Source organism: Gymnodraco acuticeps, unplaced genomic scaffold (assembly GCF_902827175.1).
Source record: "Gymnodraco acuticeps unplaced genomic scaffold, fGymAcu1.1, whole genome shotgun sequence".
NCBI lineage: Eukaryota > Metazoa > Chordata > Actinopteri > Perciformes > Bathydraconidae > Gymnodraco > Gymnodraco acuticeps.
In genome coordinates, this window is record NW_022990213.1 from 352,027 (window position 1) to 376,786 (window position 24,760).

Consider the following 24,760-nt stretch of genomic DNA (forward strand, 5'->3'; position numbering starts at 1 on the left):
TGGCACTTAGAAACAAATGTAAGCCTTTATTGGAATTTTGCAAGGCATTAAATACACAAATCCCATTATTTTAATAATTTGGCATTTAATTATAAAAAACTTCTAGTCTAACAATACTGGTCTTACAGTCGTTCTTATTTGTTTCATCTGTCTAGCTCTTCTCTTTCACTGTATCACAGAGGTGGAATCCTGACATTGTGAAAGCAGATGGGAATTAAAAGTACTGTATGAAGAAGGGGAGACAGCAATGAGACGTGGGGAATAATAGGAGAACACCTACTCAAACTCAAGAAAATACTGCGTGTCAAGCTGCATCGTGGGTTAAAACAGTCTTTCGTTGATATCTATTCAATTTTTACCCCTGATTTCCCAAGTTTTACATATAAAAAACTTTTGTATGAAATATAAACAAGCTCTTGCCGTGGTACACAGACATGTGCAGATAATAAAAGTAGACAATAATATGTTCTAAACTTGTCAATAATCTCAGAGTCATGGGATCTGGCCTGGACTCGTGTTTGATAAACATAAATAATATGTTCTGCTGTCAGGAAATTACTTTCAATATTTGTATCAACATGCAAGTCCTCCACCAATGCTGTCTTCATAGTCATCATAAACGTTATCATTATCACTGACTGCATGTTGCTCAACAGATCCAAAACGGTTTTGGCTTTACGAACCATTTTCCCTCATTTTGACAAGAAAGAAAAAACGGAAAAAAAGAAAATGGGAACATTCACAATACATTTCCAGCCGGTCTGTGTTTGGTCTGGTCTCTCTTTTTTTTGTTTTCCTTTTTATATTCTGGTTTCTCATCCCACACATCCAGAGCAGAATAAGTCATCAAAAGCACCTCCTGCGCCTGTCCTTACACCGCCTAACTCCCCCGCCCCAGAGTTAAGACATGACTCCGAACACAGGGTTGTGGCGGCAGATGCTCGGCCCGATCTCTTCGTAGTCCTTCTTGGTGTGGCACACCTGGTAGAACTCAGGCTGTGGAGGCAAAGCAAGATGAAGGTGAGCACACACAAGAGAACAGAAAGAAAACCCAGAAAGATCATTTAGAAAGCTGCATATATCTGCATATGTATCTTCTGCAGGTGTTGTTGTTTTGCTTAGGCCTGGAGGTTATTTTATTTATTATAAACAAACTGCTGCTGAGGGAAAACTGTCTTCGCCCTGCAGGATCTACTCAACTAACTGCAGTTCTATTGGAAAGCAATGTTAGTGTTACATTTAAATGTTGCTTTTCTACTGCAGCATACAGGTCTGCTCTGTATATTCAATTAAGTATATATGATCTCTTGGCAGTCCTGTGTTTTTACTTAACATGAAAAAACAAGACTGATTTTAAGGTTAAGGCATGCTAAAGGTTAGGCAGCTTATTTCTAAAGAGTTGAACTTTGAATTAATTTTCTAACTCGAATAACTTCAACTTCCCAAGTCTATTTTCTTTTCTTTGTTTAATGACAGCACCCGGCATTCGAGACATATCTCTACATGTAGCCATCTATCAATATCATGTTTTAACTGTTTTCATAATGAACTGTCACGACCACCCACAGCATTCATTTTCACTGAGTAGGACTCAAATAAATGACACGGGAAATAAAGAGGGAACAAAAGTAGGGCCTCCATGTCACAGCAGATGAAAGCCATGGAGTTGGAGATTCTAAAAGTAGATGAAGTCTAACAGGAACATGTTCATAAAACAGTGATTGAAATACTTACAGTTGACGCTAACATTGATCCACCAAACCACACTGCATATCTCTGCATATGGTGAGTGATGACTTGGACATCGATTGGTTTGGGCTGCGGAGGACAGAGAGAAGGGTTAGGGATCGGTCACTCTGAGAGCTGCAGTAACAGGATGAGTGAGGAGGATTCATGTAAAGGGATTTTAAAGACTGTCCATGTTTCACAGATATTATTAGAATATGTTCTATACAGAAGAGAATACGTTAGTCACTGTTTCACTTCTGTGTGTTGCTAGAAACTGCCGATATGGTAACTATCATGATACAGATCAACTGCAGGCAAAGAGATACATCCTATTATATTTGAGCATATTATATATCATATTCTTTTAGAAAAACTTTGAGTTTCAGAGTAAAGTGTATACAATCTGAGAAAAGTAAAAAGAGTTTAGTTTTAAAAATGCAATCTGAACAGTGGGATCTGCATTTACATTTATCAGCGTCAATAACAAACAATATAAATAAACGTGCTTGCAGGATATTTCAGGTAAACAAATAAAAGACAGATATTGTTTACAACTTCTGAAGCTAATGGTTAGAATAGGGTCTATTTGATTGTTTAAACTGATAAGTGGAGATACCCCAAAAAACGATTCTCTGATTAACAGAGGTCTCTTTCTATCTATGGGCAAAGTGTGTTTGGGCCCGGTAGCATCACCACGTGGTTCAGAGCCCAGCACGGATCCTGGGGCTTGGGGCTAAGAGCTTATGTTAATGGGGCCTGTGCCGTGTACTACGAAGCAGGATTAGCGGTTAGCGAGGTAACTTCAGGGTTAACTCTGGGTTTCCGGTCCTACGAAGCTGGTTCACTTCTTACCGGGGTAGATCTCCATGGTAACTTGTGCTGAACACATAACCTGCTCTGGTATTTTTTACCAGCTGTTCTGTATTCACCTTGCAGGTGCAACGGGAGGTGTGTGGCGCAGTGGATAGAGCCTTGGTGTTGGGATCAGGGGGTCACAGGTTCAAACCCCACTGCAGTTAGCATGTAGTTGTGTCCCTGGGCAAGACACTTCACCCCAAATTGCTCCTGTGGGGATTGTCCACAGTATTGAGTATGTAAGTCGCTTTGGATAAAAGCGTCTAACAAGTGACATGTAATGTAATGTAATGTAACTATAGCCGCATTCACACCGCAGGACTTTCCCTGGTACTTTGGTTCTTTAGTTCCGTTAGTACCAATAATGTCGCGTTCACACCGCCGGGACTACTCAGTGCCGGGAACTCTTTTGGCCATTTTCAGTCCCTGCTAGAGAGGTGGTACGAACCTGCTGATAAAAGAGTGCCAATTTCTATTTCTATTGGCTGGGCGAATTGCAAACCACGCCCCGTTAGACTGATCTTTTTTTGTTAGGCAGCCATTTTTTTCCTCGCTACAAAACCACATCCACACCTGAGCGAGTAGTTTCTTTGTACTTTAAAGCAGTTATGACCACACGTACTACAACACCGGAGCGGTGGAATGATGAGGAAGTGTCAGCGCTTCTGGCAATTTACTCTGAGGACGGGATGCAGCAGCTTCTACAGAAAGCAGTTCCCAACTCCAAATGTTTTGAGCGATGTTCGCAAAAGCTACTTGAGCTGGGAATCGTGCACAGTGCACACGGATGCCGGGTAAAAATAAAGAAACTCAGGCAGGACTATACAAAAAGTAAAGACCACAATAATAAGAGTGGTAACGATTTTCTATTGTTATTATATATATATATATATATATATATATACATATATTGCCACTGTTTTGTAATACTGACACCTAACTTGCACTAAGGTGTGTCTGCTGCTATATATATTGCCACTGTTACATTGTTTTGAAACTACTTACACTTTATTTTACATTTCACACTTTTATTTAACTTCAATTTAAATGCATACGACACACCTGGAACAGCGTGATGCCGTTATTGTTATGTCTTGACTGTGCAATAAAACAAACAAACTGGCGAAGCTTTATTTATTGTGTCCCACCCCAAATGTGCAGAATAGAAGAATGTGAGAGCAGACAGGTGTCGGTGGTTGAATGTATCTACAATGTTGCAACCTTGTGCAGCAATGGCACGGGCAGAAACACAAGTCTTACACACATAAACACAAGTCATTTATCATGTCATTTGTTTGAGATAAATAAGGGAAAAACACCAAACAAGGGTTAATGTCCTTTCCCAAAATCAGCCTGAGGGGGTAATATATAATAAATACATAAAGATAAAGTCCATTGTTATAATGGGGTATTTTATTTGTAAATTACCCTTATGAACTCCATCATGTCTGAGGTCGGAAAGTAAACAAACGCCTCATACAGCGGGTGGGCTTTATACCCCCTCCCCCGTGTAGTTCTTCTTCTCTCGTTTTTTTTTTTTACTCGCCATGAAGTGGTTTTGCGGCCTGCCAGTAAACCCAGAGAAGAAGAAGACGAAGTGACGTCAGCGTAATCTTGCCTCAGGGAAAGTACTGCGGTGTGAATGCGATTGGCACTAGCCCCCTGGCGGATTCAGTGCCGTGGTACTTTAGTGCCGGCACTAAAGTACGGCAAGTCCTGCGGTGTGAAAGCGGCTTATGTTGCTTATATCCTGGAGTATGTGTTTAAATCATGGATGGTTAAAGTTTAACTTCTTCATATTTGTGTAACATGACAGTTTACTTTTCATTCAGAAAGTATGACGCTGCGCTGTCAGTACGCTTGTATGTTTGTGATTGGTCAAATGTTGCTAACCCGGCCCCTTTCACGCGAACGCGCTCTCAACCGGACAGAGAAACCCTGGGTTGATTTAGCGAGTTGATAACCAGCGTCGTAGGACCGCTTAGCGAGATCTCGTTTGTTAGGGATAGTTAAGCCAGATATCTCAGACATATCCAGGGTCTGTTGAACCGGATTCGTCGTACAGGCCACAGGTTCCATTGAGTTACGTTGTAATGCTTTCAGGCTCTTTTCAGTAATAATTAGTATTGGGCAAGGTTAAATTGATGCATATGCCCAAATGTCTATCTATGTCTTTCATCCATGTGTAGGACATTTTGGGACAGATCGGTCTATTTGTGTCTGTTTTTCTGTGTTTCAGACCACATCTCCTGAAATAACTTGTGAAATTCAGCAGGTTTTCTATTTGTTTTGTGGACTCAGATTGACTCCGTCGGCTTCCTCTATGCCTGAGGTGGAGTTACAGATGCCAGTCAGCGCAGCCTCGGGCTGGAGGACATTAAATATCTCACCAAGATGAATCACAGCTACTGCCTTCACAGTTTGACAGAGTGAGGAGCAGGCAGAGAGAGCAGCTATATACTTCTGCCCTGAAGGTGAAACACTTCAAGTGTATTCCATCTTAGCACTCCCTGGCATACATTTGCAATTTAAATCACCAAATCTAAATTCAATACACATCTGTGGCAACAATAATTGTCATAGGAAAGGACATAAACTTTAAAGAGACTTTCCCTCAGTTTCACTTCTCACAGTAATTGTGTTTTGTCGAGCAGCATCGATCTGTGCTGCGTATGAATTAAAGCGTTCTCTCACCGTAAGCTTGCCTCCACTCAGCTCCTCACTCATCTTCAGCCGGGCGTCCACCGAGCGCTTCAGGTCTCTCTGCAGACGCCGGCCGAAGTCCCTGAACATGGTGGAGCCTCCTGACAGAACCACGTTCTGCGGGAGGAAAGAGATTAGGATTACACAGCTGCAGAATGAGAAGCACTTAACCAGTGGACCTGCAGCTGGCTACTGGCCAGCCGTCTGAGACAGCACCCACTGCTGTGTGTGGGGAGTGGAATGGCCTCAACTCAGTGATGGGAGATATTACTTGATGAACACAGTGACAATCAATCACACTCACTCCTTTTTATATTTCAGTCTCTACTCAGCCGTTAAATTAACTACAGCAAGCTGGGGTATCGTCACAACATATTAGGAGACGAAGCTCCACACCTACTCACTACTAGCAAAGGGAATTTATCACTTTAGACATATGAATTTGAAGACAAGCAAAAATAATGGTGCATACCCTTTTAAGAGTAAAATTCAAGCACTTTTCAAGAACTTACAAGGTGCAATAATCAAAATGTCCAGACCCTCAAAGCCTGTCATTTATAATTAAATAAATGATCAAATAAATGAATGAAGTTTACCTAGATGTTGAAATAAAGTTGACAGAATTCCCTTATACCTAGAATTATTGTATACCTAGCAATCAGTTACTTAGTAGCAATGTTAATATCAACTTTGATTCTATGTTTTGATCATCATTATGAAATGCTTAGTTAGCTCTCCAACAACAAACAAATGGAGGATTGTTACATTTGAAATGAGTGATTCTGTGGATGATAAATCTGAATGTGTACATATTCCTGACCTTCACCTTAAGCATTATCCAAAGACTTTGTACAAACCCTGTAATATGTACAAACTCTACAAATAATGCAGTAAAGCTGTTGGATGATCTAATCTGCCTGGAGAAACACTGAAAGTCTTCCCTGTTTGTCAGCTGCCAGGTCTGAATGTCATGTATGAATCAGAATCAGGTTTATTGCCATACGAGGAATTTGCCTTTTTACATCTAATATTTAAAGAAACTACCTGCAGTATACTATTGCCAAGTATTTAGAATAATAAATAAAAGTAAAAGTATTGTTATGGAAAGTGGATGAGAGGTAGCTTGTGTACAGATGTGTAAATATTTGGAGGCTTGTGCAAAACTGGCAATACTTAAGGTCTCATTATTTCATGTGTGGATAAAGCAGGTCTTGAATGGTGCAACACAACAACAGCTGTTCACAGTGGTTTTTGACAAACAAGCATCTTGTTACCATGGTGACTGAACTTACTTTATAGAGAGGACGCCTGACGTCTATAGGGCAGTTCTGAATGACCTCGTCCACAACTTCAGAGATAGGCTGGGTGAAGTCAGGGTTGGCAAACTGGGATCGGAGGATAACAGACACACATGTTATACTGTGCAGTGAGTTTAATGATCCTGTGCCAGAGCAGAGTGTGAGGCGTCAGAGTCTGTTCTTATGAGAGCAGCTGCCATAAAGGCACATCTGGGAGGCGCAGTAATGTTGGCCCCATTAATGCACACTGGAATGCTAAAGGACATGGAAACTGCATTATTTTGTACAAGCCATTTTCTATTTTGTTAGATTTGTTGACCTGTAACTATCCGATAGGTTTAGTAAGTCAAGTTATGGTTACATAACCAAAAAAAAAGCCCACACTGGTGCTTCATTCATTAGACCTAGCCAACAGTATACAGCTACATTGCAGTGATGCCCTTCTGTATGTTCAGGTGGAGAAGCGTTGTGAAAGTTTTACCAGTTAAATGACGAGTGAATCGTGACAAACAGGGTGTCATTTGTCACCAATATGTAGGGTGGGGTATCGTTTGGATTTGAACGATTCCTGTTCTGATTCCTGTTCTGATAATCGATCCCGGTTCTTTCTGTTCTTTGAGAGGGCAAAACTAAGTCACATGCCAATTTCACAGGGGACAAAAAGGATTTATTATTTCCTCCAGGAAAATAAGTATGTTCCGGAATCGGTTTTCGGTACCCAACCATACAAATATGGACTAATGCCTGTAGGATAATCATCTGCATCTAAATATTGATTTGTGTATTTGTGGGTTCATTGCAAGCAAACTTCTTCATTTATGCAAGTTTAGGAAGGTTAGCAAATATTTTTACAGATGCATCACTTATTAGACCTAGCTGAGTGTGCAACACGCGAAACAGTGGAGAAGTTGATCATCTAAGTTAAGCTGGGGACACCTAAATGTTGTGTGATTCCTGCTTGGATTCACACTGCACTGACCTCTGGGTGGAAGAAGATCTCGGGTCCCAGGAAGCGCTCGTAGCCCACATCGATGGTGAACTCCTTCTTGCTGACGGAGTTGATGCCGGTGTACTGCTTGATCCACTTGGAGCCGTCCGTGTCGTACTTGTTCAACTCTTTGACTAGATCCGGGCACACGTAGCTGAAGCGCTCCTGGTGGGGAGAGCATGAGCCTCAGCATGGCACAAACAAAACAGCTTACAATGGTAATCCTAATTAAGCAATTCATTAGGTTATCACAACTAGCTGCTGTTTCACTGAAAAATGAATCACAAGAGTGATAATGAGAGCAAGGACTGTTTCTCTGGTCTCTTGGCTGATGTATTCTACTGCTAGTTGGGAAGTTCAAAAAACATTTCATTTGAAAACTTGTTAGTTAATAGTGAAAATGAAAATGAATGGGCAACGTAACAGTGTACTGTAATCAGAGAAGTCACTGGTCAAATTTGCAGAAAGCGTGGTCCACACAGAGTGATACAGCGGTGGAATCATTTTACAGACATGATTGGCAATATGCACAACGTGCATTCCCTCAATAGTAATGCTAATTATTTGAATTCACATTATTTTTAGTTTGTCTGTCTCCGGTAATGAAGGATAGTCTTTGACATCGAGAACAAAGTCTTGGATAACAAGCTATTTAATAAACATTGGGGATTTGTGGGGAATTGAGATGAATCGCTAAAATGTGCTGACTGACAGAATAATAAGAGAAGAAATGGCATTTACATAAAGTTATAAATATGTGTGACCTGTGAAGAATAGGGGATACAATTGTCTATAGCTTTGCCTAATCTCGGTTTTGGGAACTGTGCTAATTATAGAAAAGTAGACAAACAAAGCTAAACAACAGTAGGGGGTTTTGAAGGACACCAGCTGCAGGGGAAAGGAAGAGTGATGCTGCCCCCTGTTGTTCTAAAGCAAAACAACAATGATGGCATGTCAGCTACAGATAAATAGACCTTAGCAGAACTTTAACTGCATTATCCACCGTTATCCTCAAACTCCACACAAACAAATATTAAGATGAAATATGACACCCATAACTTAACCGTAACATTTGTAAAAATTGGGGATTACGATGTTACTAAAAAGAGCATAATAGTGTTTGTTGTAAAGGATCAGATGTTCTCTCTTCTCTGAGAGCTGTACTGTTCTGTAGGCTAATACTTTAAGAGTGAGTCTATATGCCTACTGCCTGAGTCTGCTTTATGGTTTTCACTTTCTTTGCTTCATTTGCTCTTTTTTTAATTCAGTAGGTGAACCTGTATGTTCAGAAAATAGTGTGTGTGAGCTTAACTGTGTGTGTTAAACCAACACGGAGCATTCTCTTTAGTAATTGTAGTGGAATGCATTTTTTAAAGTAAATCTCCCAACCCTAGATATCAGTATGTTACTCATGGATATGTTATATGCAGTGTTGGGCAAGTTACTTCCAAAATGTAGTATATTACATATTACTCTCTTTTGAAAGTAATACGTTACATTACAATATTACTGTCTCTGAAATGTAATGAGTTACACTACTTTAGTTACTTTTTAGTTACTTTCACCAAAATAACCGCAAAAGAATGGCTAGGTATTTTAAATGCTGAAATGTAGTTTAGTGCAGCTCATTATACATCCAGTGAAGGGCAATGTGGTATAGCATAACAACTGTGTAGGCCCTTAACGCTACTAACAACTTGTATTACACGGCTTAGTTGAATACTCGATTCTGATTGTAAATTCTTAACATGTGACACGCTGTTAATACAGCAGTACAGACCACTGTCAAGGACTATAATGAAGGTTGCTAAGGAGGATCAAGAGAAAGGAAAATAGGTTAAAAGACGGAGCACTGGACGTCAGATAAATCACCAGAAGAAGGCAGACAGGAAGTAAACAATAACAGGACACGGAATGGGCTCTGTAGTGTGTTTAGTATATGGCCGTGTACAGGCCCGGTTCCAGAACAAAATGACTCAGGGTGGATCTGAGGTTACAGGGGGCGCAGCAGTAGTAGGTTTACGTGAACAATAGTGGCCGGCAACAGCAATGAAAAATAGCATTGATGGTCCCCAATGAACAGATTATGGCATTTGTTATGTCTTGAAACCAAGCAAGTGAGAACATTTCAAGTGAGTTAAAAGTGCAATCCTGAAATATTTCATATCGTCCAAAGTGGACTATGAAACTATAAAGCACAAAAGCTTCAAAACTGTACTGATAAAACAAATGAGAACATATTGTAAATCAAGGCAAATATTATTTAAACCAGCTCATGGTTTGAAATGGCAAACATTGAAAAGCAAAAGTATTATTAAAACCATGTACTACATCATCACTTTGGTCCCATCATATACTCTGGGAAGAGAATATTTACTGTGCTTGAGAACTGGATCACATCATCATGTGAGGTTGGCTTTGTGACCTGGAGAACATTTCAGCTGCAACATTAGCTTGTTGATAAGCTTGGGATATGAGATATTTTTGTAGCCATTCGTGGTGAAGGCATCTGTGCTATTGTATGCATTATGTGTGACCAAACATTTCTACAGGCATGGCAGAATATGGCACTATTTCCACATGAATATTCTAGCCCTTGTCTATTTTTATACCACGAGCTGCAAAATGGCCGCCTAACCCCACTGTACAGGGGGGTACTTGTTTAGATATACCTGGGCAGGCTCTGTTTTGCCGTGGTATCCTGGCACCTGCGGGCTGCAGAGGGGCGGCGTAGTTTCGGGCGACGAAGACTGCTGCTCCGGGGGCGAGGGCGGCGAGTCAGGCGGGAGTAAGCTAGTGTCCACAACGGAGGGTAACGTGATGTCCCCATCTGACCTGTTGCTACGGTCTGCAGTAGATGCAGTGTTGCTGGCGTTTAGTGATGGTTGCTTTAACCATTTTCGTATAAATGATTATCCACAGATGTGTGTCACTGCTGTAGAAGCACTTTGAAATGATGCACGCGCAGCGGAGCAGGTCACGCGCACCTGACACAATTTGTTGTTTGTATTTTTCGCTCCGTTCTCTTTTTTGAATAGAGGGTGCATAACATTCAACTGCCCCGAAGATCCCGACGCGAAGCCTGAAGAGTAAACACCAGGTTTACTATAAATCTACCCGCACAATTTGTCTGGTGTCGGAATGTCTCGCTATGTTAGTACATTCTTAAAAAACAAAACACCTTTTAATTTCGGGTTGAAATGTGTTGTAACTGCGTTACTGAGCATTGTGACAGGTAATATATTACCCACATTTCATTAGTAATGCGTTACATTACTTCGTTACAGCAAAAAGTAATATATTACTGTAACTCCGTTACTTTTGTAACGCGTTACACCCAACACTGGTTATATGTATACAGTGGGGCAAAAAAGTATTTAGTCAGCCACCAATTGTGCAAGTTCTCCCACTTAAAAAGATGAGAGGCCTGTAATTTTCATCCTAGGTACACTTCAACTATGAGAGACAGAATGGGGGGAAAGAATCCAGGAAATCACATTGTAGGATTTTTAATGAATTAATTGGTAAATTCCTCGGTAAAATAAGTATTTGGTCACCTACAAACAAACAAGATTTCTGGCTCTCACAGACCTGTAACTTCTTCTTTAAGAGCCTCCTCTGTCCTACACTCGTTAACTGTATTAATGGCACTTGTTTGAACTCGTTATCATTATAAAAGCCCCTTGTCCACAACCTCAAACAGTCACACTCCAAACTCCACTATGGCCAAGACCAAAGAGCTGTCAAAGGACACCAGAAACAAAATTGTAGACCTGCACCAGGCTGGGAAGACTGAGTCTGCAATAGGTAAGCAGCTTGGTGTGAAGAAATCAACTGTGGGAGCAATTATTAGAAAATAGAAGACATACAAGACCACTGATAATCTCCCTCGATCTGGGGCTCCACGCAAGATCTCACCCCGTGGGGTCAAAATGATCACAAGAACGGTGAGCAAAAATCCCAGAACCACACGGGGGGACCTAGTCAATGACCTGCAGAGAGCTGGGACCAAAGTAACAAGGCTACCATCAGTAACACACTACGCCGCCAGGGACTCAAATCCTGCAGTGCCAGACGTGTCCCCCTGCTTAAGCCAGTACATGTCCAGGCCCGTCTGAAGTTTGCTAGAGAGCATTTAGATGATCCAGAAGAGGATTGGGAGAATGTCATATGGTCAGATGAAACCAAAATAGGACTTTTTGGTAAAAACTCAACTAGACGTGTTTGGAGGAGAAAGAATGCTGAGTTGCATCCAAAGAACACCATACCTACTGTGAAACATGGGGGTGGAAACATCATGCTTTGGGGCTGTTTTTCTGCAAAGGGACCAGGACGACTGATCCGTGTAAAGGAAATAATGAATGGGGCCATGTATCGTGAGATTTTGAGTGACAACCTCCTTCCATCAGCAAGGGCATTGAAGATGAAACGTGGCTGGGTCTTTCAGCATGACAATGATCCCAAACACACCGCCCGGGCAACGAAGGAGTGGCTTCGTAAGAAGCATTTCAAGGTCCTGGAGTGGCCTAGCCAGTCTCCAGATCTCAACCCCATAGAAAATCTTTGGAGGGAGTTGAAAGTCCGTGTTGCCCAGCGACAGCCCCAAAACATCACTGCTCTAGAGGAGATCTGCATGGAGGAATGGGCCAAAATACCAGCAACAGTGTGTGAAAACCTTGTGAAGACTTACAGAAAACGTTTGACCTCTGTCATTGCCAACAAAGGGTATATAACAAAGTATTGAGATGAACTTTTGTTATTGACCAAGTACTTATTTTCCACCATCATTTGCAAATAAATTCTTTACAAATCAGACAATGTGATTTTCTGGATTTCTTTTCCTCATTTTGTCTCTCATAGTTGAGGTATACCTAGGATGAACATTACAGGCCTCTCTCATCTTTTTAAGTGGGAGAACTTGCACAATTGGTGGCTGACTAAATACTTTTTTGCCACACTGTATGTTACTCAATACACCTTGATATTGGTTTTTCACGCCACAGTGTAAGCAGAATATTCAAACATAAACACATCAGAGGGGCCAGCAAGATCATCTGTGTCGGGGTTTACTGTGAACTGCTGTGACCTCAGAGGCAATGTGTTGTATCCCACTGCTGATACATGGAATTCCTAATGTGGCTGCAGCCAGCTCCTCAGCAGAGGAAGTGGCTGAGAGGAAGTGCAGTGAACATTTACCTTGACAGCCTTGGCCGTCTCCAGCGACTGCTCCGGAGGGATGCCCACCTCCCTCTCCCTCAGGAGCTGCTGGGTGAAGTAGGTGATGTCTCGTCCTGCGATGGGAATGTGCTTTATACAGCTGCCAATGACGTAGCCTTCAGCCTGAGAGACACAGACAGGAAGAGGATTAAAAAGAGCTTATTTCATGTGTCATACAGCTGTTATAGTTTGATACTCTTCCACCAGATCTGTGTACTGAGAGGCCTTCTATATATCCCCATGCTGTTGAATTTTTTGGCTGATTTTGCTCAGCAGTGGTTTCACACATGCTGACTCAGTCACTCAGCCTCCAAATGTTTTCTGCAAGCACACTTCCTAAAGCTGAGTAATTCCTGCCGGCCTCTTAAACCCTGTGGCCTACTTTCAAACATCAACACGATCCTGTTACTGAGCAAGTATACACACACAGGTGGAACATTCTCAAAACCTTTCAAATAAAACCTAAGCCTAGTTATAGTTAATTGTGAGTCGTTTAACATTAAAACATGGAGCGAATTAACACAAAATCCAATGATACTGCTGTTCTAAACAAATCTAAATATGAATGACCTTGACTTTCAAATATGAAATCAGCAAAAAAAGAAATGGATCTTTAAAATGTTTATACCTAGTCATAGTGTTGTTTTTTTAATATAGATGTATACATTTACATTTTTAAATTACATTTCTCTTGATTTATTTGGAGGTATTTCCTGGCTATAGGGCTGTACACATTTATTTTACATTTAACAGAGGTTTTCAAATTCAGTTTTGAATGTCTGTTGTCATATTTGCCATTACCCAAAAATGAAATCCTTGAACAAAACCCCTGATTTTATTAAATAAAATATGAATACAAAATAAAGTAAGTCTTCTTTTATTAAAATAACTTACTTTTGTTGACATGAATACATGTAGGCAGCAAGCTAATTCAATAAGGCCTTAACCTAATTAAGTACTTTCAAATGATACTGTAAGAGCCTGAATACATGTTGTTGTTGTTGTTGTGGTTCTTGTAGTGAAAAACATAGCACTGTAAACAACTTTAATACTTAAAGACAACTTCAGTACTATACAAGCAAACTTGTATAGTAATTATTCTTTGTGTGCTGCAAGCCAAAACAAACAGTGTTTGAACCGCAGAGAAAATGTTGTTTTTGAACAAGAAATATGCATTAGAGCACAATATTTGTTTGGATAAAAACCTTGAATTTTGATAATAATTTAATCTAACTTTTTCAATGACTGTTGAATGTTGGATTTTACACCACTCGTGTTATCGGAAAGTTTGGATCAAGCAGAGAACAATCCTCCGCAGACCACTACTGGAATCAAATTCTACAAACAGTATGATACTAATCATATGAGAGCAGCCTAATCTTTATCGGAAACTGTAAACAAACAATGGCTTTAAACCCACTCTGTTCTGATGAGTCCACCACCGTTACAGCGGAACATCAGTGTTTATGTTTTAAATGGTGTTTGTTAGCAACCAGAAAATGACACCAGTAACGACAAACAGATGAGAATGCTGCGTGGGGTCTAGGTGCCGTGTTGGCGGGACGTTGAGGGGCTCGCTGCTGGAGCAGACAGTGTGAGCTGGATTACTGGGGTCGTTTCCTGGTTGCTGCATGAGGTCTGCGAGACAGCGAGACACAACGAAACTCAGCCTGAACTCAGCCTGAGCACACACACACACACACACACACACTCGTAGCCTGGCTGTGAGTTTGTGTGTGTGGTCAGGCTGAGTTCAGGCTGAGTTTCGTTGTGTCTCGCTGTCTCAGGCTGAGAAATCCGCGGAGCTGCGGCTGAGAAAAGATAAGGCTGAGTGAGTGTTTCTCCGCGATCCCAACTCGTCTATTACCTACGTTCAGGGAGCTCTATGCAAGTCTATTGGACTCCCTGATAGTTGAAAATCTACGCTAAAGGTCCCCCTACTGCGTTTGATAGTGACGCCAAGGGATCCTGGTGTGTGAGGAGCTCCGTAGCCGTTACGTGACTTAGCTCCTTACGTCACTTGGTACCCGGAAGAAAACAATGGAAAAAGAGAAATCTCCAACGAGGCGTTCTGGGGCAGCACAGACAGGTCTTTTCTGTGTTAGAGTTTTACTCGCTACAGGGTGTACTTTGAGGGTTTGTGACTCTGCAGACCGTTTACATGCAGAACAACCTTCATAACACAAGGGGACGGGTAGTAACCAGAAAAGCATGACATGGGACCTTTAACGTTAGCTTCTACCTATTCTGCACAGCCTAAACTAGCCATACTCAGTGTTGATTCTTTGAGAGCGACACTGTGGGACAGCGAGCAGTCCACGGAGCTGTGTGTTTTGGAGCGTGTGTGTGTCTGTAGATGTGCAAACCCACCACAGGGATGACGTGGGTGACACCGTCCCCGCTGTCGATGACGGTGCCTGTCAGCGTCCTCTCGCCCACCTGTCTGGATGTCCAGGAGGCTGCCAGAGCCAGCACAGCCTGGCACACACAGAAATGTCATACTGTTAATATCCTGGCTGTATACTCACATGTAAACATGATGCAACTATTCTGTAACACATTTCGGATATTTCTACACCAGAATGTCATAATCACTTTGTGAAAATGTACAGATGCGTAAATTATGAGAAGAAGACTTTTTTTCTAAACCTGAATATCTTTTGAGCTTTTGTCTGTACATAGGTAAATGTCGTGACACCTATATTTTCTGTCCAAGTGTATTTTCTTTTGTCAAAAATAATCTTTAAATGTTTTTAACAATATTATTTATAAGTCGCACCTTTCATATTTATGTAAACACAATATTCATAATTGTTCTGTTATTCAAAGTGTCAAAAATATCTAGCAATATATAGCACATCCGATTAATTGAGGGGAAAAAACATATACATTACCGAAATAAACATTTTGACATGAATGTTTGTTGTACGCAACAATCTTAAATGTTGGACACATTCATATTCGTCATTGAACCCACAATCAAAAAATGATATTGTACCGATTGTGGAACAATATACTGTAGACGCACATATTTGACCACATCTTGTGACATTTTAAAGCCTCAAACAGAAAGAGAAACTAAAAACGAAATCAAGAAACACCCAAAAATAAAATAAAATGGACATTATCAGTGACCGTACACATCAAATCAGAATTAGAAATCCGATGACAGAATTCACCAAAAGTGATATATGTATTTCCCTGCTATACATTTCTCACCTGCACAGCGATGTACAGCCCAGGTACGTTGAAGGACTCGAACATGATCTCCGCTGTGTACTCTCTGTTCTCTGGTGTGTTGAGAGGAGGCTCCGTCTGCAGACACACAAATACAGTTACAGGCATGTCTTGAATCAACATTACAATTTCAAGGACTTTCAATGTTCCTTACCAAAAGGTTCCAGTTTCTCAAAGATTATTTTCACATCAAATTGTTACTATAAATGCAATGTTAAAAATAAACGAGCAATCAATGCATTTCAGCATGTCCTTATATTACCAGCTTTGATTGTTCGGTTTGGTCATGATGATTAAATGCTTCGCTCATTGTGAGAAGAAGAAAACTAAAAAATATGATGACAGGATTGTTTCATTTGAAAGATTCAGAATATTTGAAATGTATATCTGTTTAATGAAATGTTTTATATGTAATCAGCCAAGACAGAAAAAAGTGTACATTTGGCTGCAAATAACGGTTGTTTGTAGGAGCAATACGTGGTCGACTGGCTTCTGGCCCGTTACATGTCACGCTGAGAGGAGAACTTTGAAATGTGGAATCTCATTTCACTTTTAAGCCTCTTACCAGCAGGAAGTAGTGGTCCTCGGGCTCAGCCCTCAGGTACTTGAAGATGATCTGCTCCATGAAGCGCTCCATCAGGTCCCAGTCCTCCACTATCCCATGACGGATGGGCCACTGTTGGCATAAGGATTTGAAAATCAAAACTCTGCACGGAGAATGCAATTGCGGCGAAAAAGCACAAATATAAGACACAAAAACAGAACATATACTGTTAGATGTTGGTGCTTCAATGACGCACTGCTTTCATCCCATTACGTTTTATATTTTGATTGAACTTCCTGTCTACATGATTCAACCTGTGTTTTGAGAAATAACTGAACTGTTTACCTTTAAACCTCTGAAGCCAAATAGCTGCACTGTAGTGCACAAATGTTTGTTAATGCTTATATAAGTGCAGGAAGGTTTTACCGGTAGATACATGTGAGCAGCAGCCCTTATAGGACTTCAATTCTCCCTTCTTTAGAAGGAAATCAGGTCCATCTGCATGCTGTGTGACAGTCTCTTCTCGGATGGCAGATTAACCCTAACAACAACGTCTAAAATGCACAGCATGGAAGAAATCTAATGACGTCGTGCAGCCGTTATATCATTGTCAGCCGTTGTCTTCCTCCACAATACTTTGGCTCTGTTCCAAAAGGCCTACCTAAGCGCTTCGAGATGTGTCTTGGCAGATGAGAAGCGCTATATAAATGAAATGTATTATTATTATTACCAGCATAGTTTATACTAAGTATGAGGTCAAACTGAGCTTGTAGTGAGTTTCAACTGCAGTCGTTTTTTTGTGTGTGGATTCTGTGTATGCAAAGAATGCATACTAAATTGTCAAGAATGTGTGAGTCCAGTGGCAGACTGTGAGGCAGATATTTATATTACGCATCACTTCACTTGTACATCAAAAATACTTATGGAAAGTATAGTTGAGTGGAAAACAAAGAAGCTAACATATATGATGTGCTGTACAAAACATTTTACAATAAATGTGAGGAGGTAACGATGTGATTGGTAGTCATGTGATGCGAAGGAAATGTTTTTGTCTTTCGTAAAGGGTTTAAAATATCTTGGGTGAACCCGACGTATGCATTATCCTGCCTCAGCCGTGCAGTTTAGTCTATTTCATGTTACTGTTAGAAGTAGATGTTCCTTAGATGAGCTAAGCTCCCTCTATACCTTGTATTTGACATTTTAGGAGAATAGTCTACATTTGCAAACATGTGTCTACTTTATTTTTGTCACTTTTCTATGTGATAAAAATAATAATGTGTGGTGGTATGTTGTACAGAAGTGGGACACAGGTCTGGCTAACTGGGACAGCTTAATGGAGCAGAGCCATTGCTAGTAGCTTCCCCTGTGACATCACTACTCATGTCTGCTGTGAGAGACCCACTGCCTGTACCAAAGAGAACAGTGGAGTGTGCTGCTGCTGCTGCACCTTTGATCTTTTATCACATGCCTAGATTCCCAGATAACCAGGAATAATGGAATTCATCTTATCTCTATGCTATTCCATATAGCTTTATTGTTTGTAGCCTTTATTTAACCAGGTGAAGCCCCTTGAGATCAAAAGATCTCTTTTTCAAGGGTGACCTGCCTGTGACCTGCAGATGTATATGCAGTACCCAGCAGTTCCTACAATTTCAATTCACCCATATATTCATATCAACATAATAATAATAATAATAACTTGGATTTCTATAGCGCCTTTCATAATACCCAAGGTCGCTTTACAAGGAAGAACAGGAGTATAAACAAACATAACATAACAAAAGGCAGTCAGACAAAACAAATAGATTTGGGGCCGAAGTCCTTGGCAGACAGATGGGACTTGAGGGCCCTTTTGAAGGCGTCAAGTGTGGGGATGTTGTGGATCTCCGCAGGGAGAGCGTTCCAGAGAGTGGGGGCTGCCATACTGAAGGCTCTATCCCCGAAGGTTCACAGGTTGGTGCGGGGGGCCAGAGTCTTTTGATCCTTGAATACACCAGAGTGTTGCAGTAATACAGATAGTCATTGGCTTTTAAAACCTTGTTTGAACAGTTCGAGTCTCTCCCCTAATCTGCTTCTTGTTTACGACTCACAAATGCACAACAGGTATGACGGATATAATGGCTGTCTAAAAGAAAAGAGCAAATCAAACATTTGCTTTGCCAGTTCCTTGTGTGGGCGTGCTGAGCTGTCAGGGTAACCTACCTTAGTGGAGTATGAGGGCTTGTCTACTGCTTCATCACCGATGTAGAAATCCAAGTCATCCACCCCCTTCGTCATCCTCCGCTGGGCCTGGTCTCCAACCTTGGCCGACTCTTTGATGGCAATACCTGACAGGAAAATAGAGAACTCAATATAGAGCAACAGAGAGGAGAAACTCTCTTATAACAGTGTGTTCATTTTATTCAACAATAACTTCAAATTGTCAACAAACATTTATAATAGTTTTGCAAATCATATTAAAACAAATATATTTGTATATGTCAGGACCCAGTTGAAGTGACGGATCTCAAGTATTACTACCTAAAGAGAGATTAAATAGAGGTTGTTATAAGCAATAATAAAGTCTGTCAAATAGAATGCAATGTGATGGAAAGAGAAATGTGCATTTGACATAACTCAAATAGAATATGATCTTGACAGAATGTATGGCAAGGTCATTTTATTTTCTTAGAGAACTACGAGCAACATAAACGTGAAGAAGGGACACTGGGAATGAATAACTGTGTCATGTTTTATTTGGATCTAGTTCATATTATAACATGTGCTATAGCCTTTTTTAAATGTAGTTTTAATGCAGTTAGTATTGTTGTTATACTTTTATAAGTTTGCAGAGGCTTGTATTTATTGTACATTATAAGACAATACATACAGTTAAAAAAAAGCATAAACTTTTTAAAATACAAGATGAATATTGGACTTGAAGGAGAACCAATGATCTTGTGGCAAGAGGTTTCTTTGAACCCTCCTGCTGTCTTCGGGTCAAATCTGACCGATTTACTACTTTCATCAATCATAACTTTTTAGTTTTACATTCGATTGCTTTAAGGCTTCATGATATCCTTCACAGGAGACATTTGAACACAAGTGCTGATCACACTTTCATTGCATTTAGGATGATTTAGTCAACTTTGAAACACCATGGTGTTCCCGGACGGACGGACACACACACACACGATGTGTTCCCCCCCTCTTATGCGCCCCTCCCCCCACATGGATCACACCAATACATGTTCAGTGTCTGTTCTTTGTATATGTACTGCAGTTGTTCATGTGTACCAGTAGTCTGATAACATACTTACAGTTTGAAAGGGTGTTAAATGAAATGTGGTGATGATGAATGGTTTTTGTGTTCATGTAATAGCAGTTAAAACAGGACCCGTCACATTTGACCAGGAACACCAAAGTAGGGGGGGGGGGGAGAGACAATAGGAGGGTTAAAAATGTCAAACATCTTTCTCTTTTGAAAGATTATTGTAGATTCACTGCTCGGTGTGAGGGAGAATATATTGCACAGTGAAATACTCACATGATGGAACGATGAACTGCGGCTCTGTGTTTCCTGCATAACCCAGTTTGGTGTAACTGCAAGAGAAAAGCATTTTTGATGACAGAGGTAACAGGAGAAAAACGCCCACCTGCTTGACTGCTGGCACTACATCTGTATGCATGAAAGTTGACTTGGGTAAAGATTGTTTTTGGCTTCCATCTGCTATGCTATCGTTTTGATCATCGTTTTGATCACTGTCCTCTGGCGAGCTGGTCAGGGGCCATAAGCGGTGGCAGCTCTGGACTTTGCTAATGGGAGGCCATTAAAAGAGCCATTCAGGTAGTATTGGAAAACTGGAGACTATTTGTATTTGTCCTGCAGGGGAAAAAGATCATTGACCAACTGACCATCCTTAATATAAACCAGCTGTGACCTCAACACTGCAGAGTTCTACATCGCTCTATTTCAATGCAAGACACCGTAAGAAAGAGGAAGTTGTATGTAAAAAAACTAATTATGATTTGCAACATTTCCATCCCCATGTTCAAATAACAGTTAGTAAAGACACTTTCATCCTTAGCATCAAAGGCTTTCTGTGCTCCGTACAAACAGTGTTTTGTGGAGCACATGCTTACCAGATGTAGTCCTGACTGGGTTAGGCTCAGACAGGACTACCATACTTCCTGACACATGGCCCAAGGGACTGAGAGGACACTGCTGACGACTGCCAAAGCAATGTGGGCATAATAGGCCACATCCTGGTCATAATAGTGGCTTCTTTGAATTCAACTTCTATACTTGAGGGGCCATATCAGCCACTCAAGTATACATGAATATAAGGGAATGTTGAGATCAGACTCTAATCTCAAATAGGAGTTGTAACAATTAACAAATGTCCTGTACAGTGTGCAAGATTGTGCATCTGCATGAGTCATATTTAACAACGTTTTTGATTAAGCATGAAAGCTATATTTTATGTCCTGGACACAAATCTAAGGCTTTTTTTCCCCTGGAAATCAAACCTTACTGGACAGGAAATTGTGATTTGTACTTTTTATGTAGAGGCAACAATAGACATTTGTGTAGAATAACTAAAGTAAGGGAGCAGAAATATTAAATATGATGTCATTCCATTTTACAGGATTTGGAATTTCCAAGTTTGCAGTCATTCATTTCAACTGGAGGGCCATCTTACTGGGGAAGTCAAAAGAATCTCACTATCCCCTAACTCAAAATCAGATATAGCTGCTCCGCGCATCATTTACCGGAAAGCTGTGTTTATATACAGCCAGTAAGCACACAAAAGTTAACCTGAAGAGAAGATGGTTCTCCAATTTGTTTTACTACTGAGTGTCTCTTGATTCATTCTTGTGTCAAATAAGGTCACCCTACTCTGACATGAGGAAAAACTACCTTACAACCACCACTTCCCTATTTGTCCACATCACAGTGTGGTGTGTGAATAAAGGTATATTATCTAATCTCGGCTAGGCACACTGAAAAACCAACAGAGCTGCCAAGGTTCATTTTCTATGGGAACCTGCTATAGATCAAAATACCTCAGAGACCAGGCAGGGTCCAACATGTGCAGATTACAAAAGAGTAAAGGCCCAATGTGTTCATTTCTAAGGTCTAAACGCATACTGCCTGGTAGCATAGGGAAGTTCTCTAACTTATGAATAACTGTCAGGAAGTTCTGTGGCTTTGACAGAAGCATGTATGCAGGAGTCGGGTCACTGTTACTACTAATAATAAATAATAACAGGACATCTATTTGTTCAGTGATCAAAATAGTGCATGACAGTTACAAAACATGTTTAAATTGTTAACATTATTACTTTGTGTTTGGTTTCTTAAAAAATAAATACATATATGTTTTTATAATGGATTGGTTTAATTCAAATTTAACATTAAAAAAGTATTGTTGTTTTACTTGCTGAATGTTAAGCAATAGTGGAAGTACTTTCTAATTAGACTCACAAAAAGCTTATAAAAACTATGAATGTCTGTGTTTCTTATGATATTCTTGACTTCTGTAGCCCCGGCTCATGTGTCACTGTAAGGCTTTTCTGTAATAAAGCAAAACAGACAGTAACAACACCTGATGGTTACAGAATCTTGCAGCAGCACTGTTAACACCTTCATACCACAGAGCAGTCCCAGCTTGTCTCCCTCTACCTGCCTGGACACGTTACAGTACAGCAGTCTGAGGGGGACATTACGCACAGGACAGCAGGAGCGTGCCCAACAACCAGCTAACTACTGCAGGGAACCACTTTTTTTAAAGTCTGTGTTAGTATCGTTTTTTTAGGAATTCAAACCTTGTTATCCTGTACTTGTTTGCAAAACACAGTGTCATTGGCCCAGTAATTATTGTAGCCTCATGTTATAACATTTCAACAGCTTGCTTTCGGAGAATTACTCAACCCAGCCTCTTGAGTGCATTAAGCTGCAACGCCTGACATTTTGTTTTCACTTCTCCATGACATTACACTGAATATAGATTGAGTTTCAGGGTGTCATATTGGCCTTTGGAAAACACTGACCAATACCTTTCACTTGTTTTATGTGAAACAACTAATCGACCAAGTGAGAACACAATGGACAAAGAAAATATTTGCTAATAGAAGCCCTACACAAACCTAAATGTAGAAAACCTAACCCACAATACACCTACATCTGGACGTGACTGTGTTTTGTTGTTGCATGGTCAAGTAGGCTATTCTAATAATAGCAGCCGGGCTGCTTAGAACACTGATGTGTAAAAGGAAGTGGAGTTGTCACTGGTTGGACATCTTGATCTTGGCTCAGAGACAGCTGTTGAACTCCCTCAGCACTTTAGAACTTTTGCCCAAAGCTGGTACTCTCTATCAAAGCCATAGCCTGTCAGCGTTAACACAACTAATCAATTTGATGTGAACCTAAACTCTGAGTAGATGGCCGAGTGTTACTTCATTGATAGCGTAACATATGTGTTATGACTCTAAGGCTTGGCCAGAAAGAAGAAGCCATATGCTTGATGAGTAGAAACTAGCACAGGCTAACCTTATTCCTAGCTGACCTTTTTTTTGTTGCTGTCCCAGTGCAGATCAGAAGCAGCAGTCTGGAGGGAGGGGGGGTGAGTGGAAAGGTATGCAACGAGAGGAGTAAAGAGTTCAAGCCACTACATGCAGGCAATCCAAACCACTTTTATCCCCCAAAACTAACTGAGCATACCGATCATGCCGAGTACTTTATTTGTGCAAGTCGGCATTGGTTAAAATGCATTTCTCTGCATCAAAGTGAGGGTTTCTCATAGAAAAGTATACCATGACTGCCGTGTGGATGCAGTAATACAATGATAACGACTCAACAAGGACATCTTTCAAATGTCAACATGTTAAAGATGTTCTTGAGTCGTTATGGTCATGGTTTAAACATTCGCGATCAATACAAACACTGCTGCAGGAGGAGGAGCTGAGAGAACATATAGCCTCGTATTGCTCAGACTGCTCTTAAAACAAAATGTGCTGCTACAGCAGATTATTATAACGTCATTAAACTTGACACAATTCATTAAAGAATGTAATCGGTAGCCGTGCAAAGAAGAGACATTGGAGAAGTCAATCCAAAAAGCATGCTCGGATGCCGAAAACGACCATATAAGGACTAAAAAGCGTGAATGAGGAAGTGTAGGCTGGATAGGAAGTAATATTGCGCATGCTCAAATCCAGACGAACGAGTGAAAAGGTTTCTGAATTGCACGAGCTGAAGTCACGGATATCTTTACGGAACACTTGTTATGGGGAGTTTGGCAAAATCAAATACAACGTTAGATTATTCTGGCAATAATGTTATCCCTATTCAAAAAGTAATGAAAGAACACTGATTTAGCATTACGTTACACTAGCTGCTGGGCTCTTCCAGTGAAGACAAACATACCCATAGGGATGGAGCTCTGCTCGTTATCACTAGCTAACCAGCAGGAACACGAACATGAAAAAGACATGGTTACAGGGCTAGCCAGTTACCCGACTGCGGTTATCTTTAAATGCAACCGGGAGAGAGTATTAACATGTAATTGTTAGCCGTTCGTTGGCATTTTAGCTTGTTGGCTAGCTATCTGCATATCCACAGACAGACACACACCGAGTTGCTGCTGCTGCTGCTGACACTGACAGTCTCACTCAGCCTCTCGGTGACACCGAGCCCTCTGTTCGCGGTTCGGTTTGAACAGCTTACCCTGTGCCGCAGTCGACAACACACGCCGGTAACCGTCCAGCCATCTCTCCCCTGGTCTCTGCTGCTTGGGAACGGTTAAATGTGATTGAAAGCAGGCTGTGTGGCTGGAAGATATGCAAAGCCGTCCACAGGCGGAACCCCAAGCCCGCACAGTGCCGTTTCCACTTCCGCACTTGGCTTCTGGTAGGCAGGGAGAGAGGCAAGATGGCGGAGGCCCGGTAGAGGGACGCAGACAGGGTTGTGCAGCTGTCAATCATCGAGAGAGGAGGCGGGATCAGTTTAAATCTGCATGATGGGTGTATTATTATAACCGTGTATTAAATTAATGCAACCCCTCTTTGTTTTGTTCTCATTTGTGAATAAGCCAAATAATTTGAAAGGTTTCAGTGCTGTTTTGTGCTTCAATTAGGCCTATATACCAACATACACGTAGCCTACATATTTATAAAGATAAAGATGCATTCATTAAGATGTTATATTTT

At 40.9% G+C, this 24,760-nt stretch overlaps 1 protein-coding gene across 2 annotated transcripts in view; it reads right to left on the reverse strand.

Moving 5' to 3' along the window:
* LOC117547588 (actin-related protein 3-like) overlaps positions 1-24,760 on the reverse strand; it is a 26,486-nt gene continuing 1,726 nt past the window's right edge. The window contains exons 2-13 of one of the 2 annotated variants that reach the window (XM_034218408.1): positions 24,279-24,524; positions 20,097-20,152; positions 18,773-18,897; positions 16,592-16,702; positions 16,009-16,104; positions 15,160-15,267; positions 12,769-12,912; positions 7,564-7,737; positions 6,579-6,671; positions 5,278-5,403; positions 1,735-1,818; positions 1-996 (exon numbers count right to left, since the gene is read on the reverse strand). In XM_034218408.1, the coding sequence (XP_034074299.1) occupies positions 901-996; positions 1,735-1,818; positions 5,278-5,403; positions 6,579-6,671; positions 7,564-7,737; positions 12,769-12,912; positions 15,160-15,267; positions 16,009-16,104; positions 16,592-16,702; positions 18,773-18,897; positions 20,097-20,152; positions 24,279-24,524 (1,459 nt within the window). In that variant the 3' untranslated portion in view covers positions 1-900. The remainder of the gene's footprint in view (positions 997-1,734; positions 1,819-5,277; positions 5,404-6,578; positions 6,672-7,563; positions 7,738-12,768; positions 12,913-15,159; positions 15,268-16,008; positions 16,105-16,591; positions 16,703-18,772; positions 18,898-20,096; positions 20,153-24,278; positions 24,525-24,760) is intronic. The other variant, XM_034218409.1, reaches the window with a different exon arrangement.